Below are 7,325 nucleotides of genomic sequence, written 5' to 3'. Positions count from 1 at the left end.
GTAGTAATACTGGAAAACAAAGTGCTTAGGGCCACGGCCAAGACTCATAAAGAAGCTGTGTTCAAGAATCATCACACTGAAGTAAGAGAATCAATAACACTATCTGAATTCTGAGTTCCTATAGATGCCAATCACTCTGAGCTTCAATGGATAAAGTGAGATGCTAAAACTGTTCAGAAGCAAAAAGCTACTAGTCCCGCTCATCTAATTAGGATCTGAGCTTTGGCTGAAATTGAAGGAGCTGAGCAAAAATCTGATTCAGGCTGAAAAAGGACTGCTGATGTTGTTGGATTCTGACCTCCCTGCACTCAAAGTGGATTTTCTGGAGCTACAGAACTCGAAATGGCGTGCTTCCAATTGCGTTGGAAAGTAGACATCTAGGGATTTCCAGCAATATATAATAGTCCATACTTTGCACAAGAATAGACGACGTAAACTGGCGTTCAACGCCAGTTCTCTGCCCAATTCTGGCGTCCAGCGCCAGAAAAGGATCAAAAGCTGGAGTTGAACGTCCAAACTGGCATAAAAACTGGCGTTCAACTCCACAAATGGCCTCTGCATGTGAATTGCTTAAGTCTCAGCTCCAGCACACACCAAGTGGGCCCCAGCACACACCAAGTGGGCCCCAGAAGTGGATATCTGCATCATCCATCATAGTTTATCCAATTTTTTTAACCCTAGGCTACTAGTTTAGTATTTAAACAACTTTTAGAGACTTATTTATTACTTGGACGACCCAGTGCACTTGCTGGTTAGTGGTACGCGTTGTGAAAAGTGTGATTCACAATTCGTGCACCATTTAACTTCAGGGTAGGGCTATAATGAGGACATCAGATTGCATATCATCCCAATAAACCTTCTAGCTGGACAATAAAGGTAATATAGTTCCTATAATGCAAAACATTATTGTTCAAAATAGTTTTACCTTTTTAAGAAAATTGTAACATGAAACAATGTCTTAGTTGGTAGGAGCAAGTACCTTGTTAGTAATGTTCAACATATGTTTCTGAATACTTCTTTGAAAACGACATTCTCTGTTTCTTTCTTTTGATCATCATCATGACACAATAAAATCTTCAGTCCTTCCTTATTTGTCACCCTGGAGATAGCAACATATAGCTGGCCATGTGTGAATACGGGTTTCTTCAATATTAACCCAACCTTTGATAATGACTGACCTTGGCTCTTGTTTATAGTCATCATGTATGAAACCATAATAGGAAATTGTCTCAATTGAAATTTGAATGGTATTCGATGGTCAGAAGGACTTAGGGTTATCCTTGGTATAAACACTTTCTGCCCCTTATTCTTGCCCGCACACGTTCGTGCTTCAATTATGTGTTTTCCAAGCTTAGTAACAACCAATCATGTTCCATTGCACAATCCTGCGGAGTGGTCAATGTTTCTTAACAGCATAATTGGTGTTCCAACTTTTAGTGTTAACTCATGATTAGGGACACCCGAGCACTTGATTGTGTTTAGGAGTTCAGGAGTATGTATTGAAGCCAATAAACCATTATTAGGCTCTGTGGGGCATGCCTTATCAGAGCTAAAATATGTTTACGCTTCAGCCGGATTTAAACTCATCATGTAGTTGTTGATCTCATCAACTAACTGCAGTGTTGGTGCAAGGATAGCTCGATCTTCAATCTGTTGGTCAATATTTCTTCCTGAAAAGATTTCATGATAAGTTACTCTACATATTGCTTCAATTGGGTCTACCCAATCGGAAACCAATATGTCATCGGGAATGACAACCTTTTCACCTGTATTTGATCGTGACCCTTGGTTGCCGTCACCTATACTTAGTATCCAATCAGCAAATTCTTTCAACTCAGATGACCTTGAGTTTGAATCACTTGATTTTAAGCGCATGTTCTTTGAAAGTGTCAAAAGCTTGTAGTCATCCCACAAGTATGATAAGTTGATAGTGGCATTGACTATCTCTTGCCTAGACACTTTCGGGATGACTGAAAGTATTTGGCGAAAATCCCCCCCAAAAACAATTGTCTTTCCTCCAAATGGCTGCTCCAAGCTATCTGTGTTATTGAACCTTAATATGTCATGCATGGTTCTGTCAAGAGCTTTAATACAGAATCTATTTACCATATATTTCTCATCCCAAATTATCAACTTTGTCTTAATCAAAAGCTCAGTTAATGCACTCCCTTGCTTAATATTGCATGTTGAGAATTAATCTATGTTAAGTGGTATTGCAAAATGTGAGTGAGCTGTCCTGCCTCCAGGCAACAAAAGTGATGCTATCCCACTAGATGCAACTGTTAGAACAATATGTGATCTAGACCTCAATGCAGATGCTAGTGTCTTCCAAACAAACGTTTTTCCTGTCCTACCGTACCCATAAAGGAAAAATACTCCACCTTTCCCGGTTTGAACTGTAGTAATGACTTCGTTATATACTTCTTTTTGTTCATCAGTTAATAGTCCTAAGTAGGTTACATGCTCTGCAGCTAGTTTCTGCCGATCGTATCTGAGTTCATCGCAAATTAACCTATTCATGCCATTGGGATACAGTAAATTGTTACATTGGTTTGTATCTGGCATAGGCATTGGTGGAAAATCTTTTAGACTCTTGTTGTATTTGTTAAGTATATTCTCAATCTCCATTAGGGTCAAATCTTTGATCTCATCCTCTATGAGGACTAACGCTGTGTACATAATAGCAACATATATGTCAAATCATGTATTTGATTAAGAAAAAATTGTTAACTCAAATCGTAAACACTTGTAAAACCTTGCTTCCAACAATTGGTCAAATTTTACAAATTTTTATTTTCTTTAATAAAGTGAATCTAATAAAATGAGTCCAAATCACTAATAAATCTAATACCATGTATATTAAATCTTATTTTCATATCCTCTTAATTCATACTATTTATTATTATGCATGAAGTTATATGTTTAGGCAAGCCATAGCAAGTTGTACATGAATTGATATACACTTGTATTCTAAAAATTCTACCAATAAATATGTAGATGTTAATTCTTATGTCATAAATAATCACACTATCCTTATAATGCCACAAAGTTCATAAATACCTTGATTATCGAGTAGTCTCCTGTGTCTATGAAGTATGTCATCACATAATAAAGTGCATGTTTCTTCCCATACATGTTCAGGTCTGTCCATTGAATTGGAAAATAACAATGTAGCAAAAAGATTCCTTAAGTATGTACCTGACCCCAAATAACTTGCTTCCACTATTGCTTCAACATATTCCTTATCATCATCTAAAAGACCACGTGCATAACATGCATCTTTGAATGATGAGTATACAACACTATCTATAGTTCGAATGTCTTCATAGCAAGTTGGTCCCCTAATGTAATTGAGTAGTAGTCTTAGGTAATATCTCTCACCAGATCCAGGAGGCACAAAGAAGATTCTTCCAATTACAGCATGGCTCTTCTGAGGCAACCACACACTTTCCTTTGCCTTCCACACAAAATGTATAGGGAATTCTGCATAAGTTAGCGACCTTGCTTCTGAGTAGATCTTGTTGGCTTGAAACCAACAGAGAAACATAGACTATTTGACAGATGCTTCTCGGATCACATCATCGAGCTTTTTATTATCTTTAAAGATAAAGTTTTCTTCATCGGTAAGTGAAATCCTAGACGAACAACCGAGGGATCTCTGTAGTGTATGTTGTAACCAAAGATCCTCCAAGCAGCTTCACACGGAGAAATGTAATTGCAATCATAGTACATACTGACTTCATCATAGTCATCCATGTTCTCTTTGTCTGCAGCACTTTTTTATAATGCCACAAAGTTCATAAATACCTTGATTATCGAGTAGTCTCCTGTGTCTATGAAGTATGTCATCACATAATAAAGTGCATGTTTCTTCCCATACATGTTCAGGTCTGTCCATTGAATTGGAAAATAACAATGTAGCAAAAAGATTCCTTAAGTATGTACCTGACCCCCAATAACTTGCTTCCACTATTGCTTCAACATATTCCTTATCATCATCTAAAAGACCACGTGCATAACATGCATCTTTGAATGATGAGTATACAACACCATCTATAGTTCGAATGTCTTCATAGCAAGTTGATCCCCTAACGTAATTGAGTAGTAGCCTTAGGTAATATCTCTCACCAGATCCAGGAGGCACAAAGAAGATTCTTCCAATTACAGCATGGCTCTTCTGAGGCAACCACACACTTTCCTTTGCCTTCCACACAAAATGTATAGGGAATTCTGCATAAGTTAGCGACCTTGCTTCTGAGTAGATCTTGTTGGCTTGAAACCAACAGAGAAACATAGACTATTTGACAGATGCTTCTCGGATCACATCATCGAGCTTTTTATTATCTTTAAAGATAAAGTTTTCTTCATCGGTAAGTGAAATCCTAGACGAACAACCGAGGGATCTCTGTAGTGTATGTTGTAACCAAAGATCCTCCAAGCAGCTTCACACGGAGAAATGTACCTACAATCATAGTACATACTGACTTCATCATAGTCATCCATGTTCTCTTTGTCTGCAGCACTTTTATAAAATGAAGCCGTTACACGGTCATGACCTTTATTCACATATTTGAACAAATACTTAATAGATCTTGACTGGTTACACCACTCAACATTAATATGGGCACCATATCTCATGAGTAGAAACCTATTGTGTGGTACCACGTAACGGCTGTCAAGATCGACTCCTGATTTGTTGATAGCCTTTCCATCTTCTCTTCATCGATATACCGGGTAATCATCATCGTCGATAGTAGTACTCTCAACAAACCTCTTAGGGAAGTGTCGAATGCATTTAGCATTTTCCATACATGGTGAATCTTTCTTTGCCACTCCACAAGGATCATGCATCATGTGCTTTTCGACTGCATCAAAGTATTCAGGGTCTGTCTCTTTATCGGGTATCTCAGCTGATATAATCTTATCAATATCTTCGGCAGTGGGAAATTTGTCATCCTTGTGTAAGAATAGTAGAATGTATGCATGTGGTAACCCATGTTTCTGGAATTCAATTGTATACCACTGTAAGATTCATAATGAAAAGTTCAAATCCATGACAAATAGACTCTCATACATAAAACATTATAGCTATTGCTATTGGAAACTTGAGCCATGACATAATTGGTTTTGACTGGACATACCTGCACTAACTCTACCAAAAACTTTGTTTGCTCGGACATCTTTAATTAGTGTATCTAATTTTGCCTTGAAAACCCTACAAACAATATCGGGTCGATCTTGTGGATTTAACTCTCTATTATTCAAAAAATCTTCAACATCAGGCCACTTCGGATTGCACGTGAAGGTTATGAAGAGGTCTGGATAACCAACAGCCATACATATTGCCATTGCATCCTGATAGTTTTGTATCATATATCCATGTCCTCCTGTGAATGATGAAGGCAATATTATACGCTTGCCACATGATGACGGCGTTGTTTCTCCATTCAGTACTGTTTCCTTTACTCCCTTGTACATCTCACACCTTAATTTCTCTTGGTCGCTGTGTATGTAGTTTTTCCTTGATGATTCAATCATGGAGTACCCATTAACCAAAAACTATTGAAAGAGTTTTCTTGAGTATAATAGTGGAGATCTATCGGCTAGTCTTTCTTGTATACAAAAAGCAAAAAATTCTCTCATTGACACCTCCTGTCGTCCTTTACCACGGTTATGGTGTCTTTTATTTAGCGGTATATCTTCCTTGTATCCATCCTCACCATAAGGAAATAGCAGGGGATATTATAATCCCATATATGCTGGATTGAGTTGATTAATCCTTTGTAATTTTCTGCTCTGTGTCTCCACAACAATGTCTCTGTCTATCTTGTCAATATCAAAATCACCGATAATCAATGCAGCAACCTCATCTGTTGATGGTAAGTTATATCTTCTACCATTGATTCACAGGAATTTTCCTTTCACAAATTTCCTACCGGCAAGTACACCGGATTGTCGTCAAGAAAAACTCACTGTAGAGTGAGGTCGAATCCCACAGGGATTGGTAGATCGAGCAATGTTAATTGGAGAATTATGTTAGTTGAGCAAAATTGGAATTGAATTGGAAATTGTAGAGAATAAAATTGGCAAAAAACTTAAATTGCAAGAGATTAAATGGAAGAAATTAAATTGCAGGAAAGTAAACGACAGAATCTTAAATTGCTGGAAAGTAAATGGGAATGGTGATTAAGCATGAAATTAAAGAGCAGTAAGTAAATAGAATGGGTAAGATCAGAGAGGGGGAATCATTGGGGTCAGGAGATGTATAATTCTCCAGATCAAATTCATTTTCATCTCTTCTGCAATCAATGCATTCATTGATCTCCTTGGCAATCTTAAGTGATTGGATCCCAATTCCTTGGCTCACCAATCTCTCTAAGCATGAACAATTGCCCAATTCCTTGATTTAAGTGCTTATGGGAAGAGATGAAGTTTGGTCACTGATTATACCACACGAATTCATAGATCAAAGTGTTGGAAGGATTACATGTCACTATATCCATCCAAACCCCAATCTAATCCAATGTGAGAAAGTATTTCTATCATGATCTCCTCATTCCTCTTCCAAGGTTCCGAAGATATCCAATTATGAATAGCTTCTTTCCCAAGATAACTATTCAATTGGATGAAGAACAAAAGCTTTCTAGCAGAATCAAGGGAAAAGAAAGAAGAAGATGAATTAAAACTAATGTTGATCCATTGAATTACACAGAGCTCCCTAACCCAATGAAATGGATTAGTTGTTCATAGCTCAATTCAATTTACAGAGAAGAAGAGTGCAGGAAAATAAAAGCCTAGCTAGAAAGTAAAAGAAAAAGAAAGTACATAAACAAAAGGAAAAAGTGCAGAAGAAAAATAAACAGAGTGCTGAGCTCCCAGAGCCCCCTCAGGGCCTCCCGAAAAGCTCCTTTCAATCTTCAACAATTCTTCTATTTATAACCTTCTTCTCATCTTCAGTTGGATCAAGTATTTGGATGTGGGCCTTGGCCTTGATTGAAGCAATGAGGAATGATTCTTAGTGATGGGCATTGGCAACTAACTTTCATATTCTGTATAGGTGCAATTTGGAATTGATTTGGCCTTAACGTTGGTGATCACGTTTGAGGGCAAACATTGAACCAAATGTCCTTTGAAAAATAGTTTCTGGTTTGCTGCCATTGACGTTTGATCCAACGTTGGAGGGCCAAGGTTCTGCTATTCACGTGTACGCGTGACCTACGCGTACACGTGAATGGTCAAATTTGCCATTTCACGCGTGCCCGTGCGCGTGGTTGGGCTGAAAAAGTATGTCGACGCGTACGACGTGTACGCGTCGATGCAAAATT

General features: G+C 37.9%; 2 protein-coding genes across 2 annotated transcripts; both read right to left on the bottom strand.

Moving 5' to 3' along the window:
* Positions 1,561 to 2,070, bottom strand: LOC107615565. The gene has a single exon (XM_016317619.1). It carries the CDS (start codon positions 2,068 to 2,070, stop codon positions 1,561 to 1,563), a length of 510 nt encoding a protein of 169 aa, XP_016173105.1.
* On the bottom strand, positions 2,194 to 5,538 carry LOC107615564. Its single transcript, XM_016317618.1, has 7 exons — positions 5,224 to 5,538; positions 4,732 to 5,022; positions 4,482 to 4,596; positions 3,946 to 4,272; positions 3,808 to 3,890; positions 3,199 to 3,457; positions 2,194 to 2,669 (listed from the first exon to the last, which is right to left on the bottom strand). The coding sequence occupies exons 1-7, from the start codon at positions 5,536 to 5,538 to the stop codon at positions 2,194 to 2,196; spliced, it is 1,866 nt and encodes a 621-aa protein (XP_016173104.1).

Source organism: Arachis ipaensis, chromosome B09 (assembly GCF_000816755.2).
Source record: "Arachis ipaensis cultivar K30076 chromosome B09, Araip1.1, whole genome shotgun sequence".
Taxonomy (NCBI): Eukaryota; Viridiplantae; Streptophyta; class Magnoliopsida; order Fabales; family Fabaceae; genus Arachis; species Arachis ipaensis.
The sequence above is the reverse complement of the archived record's forward strand: the minus strand, read 5'-3'. Positions and strand labels throughout refer to the sequence as shown.

Bases quoted from the DNA above. Each gene is read 5' to 3' on its own strand.
- LOC107615564 (XM_016317618.1), bottom strand. From the start codon at position 5,538: ATGATTGAATCATCAAGGAAAAACTACATACACAGCGACCAAGAGAAA. The intron at 5,023-5,223 runs GTTTGTAGGGTT...TGAATCTTACAG, and splicing joins CACAAGATCGACCCGATATT to TGGTATACAATTGAATTCCA. The intron at 3,891-3,945 runs GTACATACTTAA...TTCAATGGACAG, and splicing joins AGCAAGTTATTGGGGGTCAG to ACCTGAACATGTATGGGAAG.
- LOC107615565 (XM_016317619.1), bottom strand. From the start codon at position 2,070: ATGCATGACATATTAAGGTTCAATAACACAGATAGCTTGGAGCAGCCA.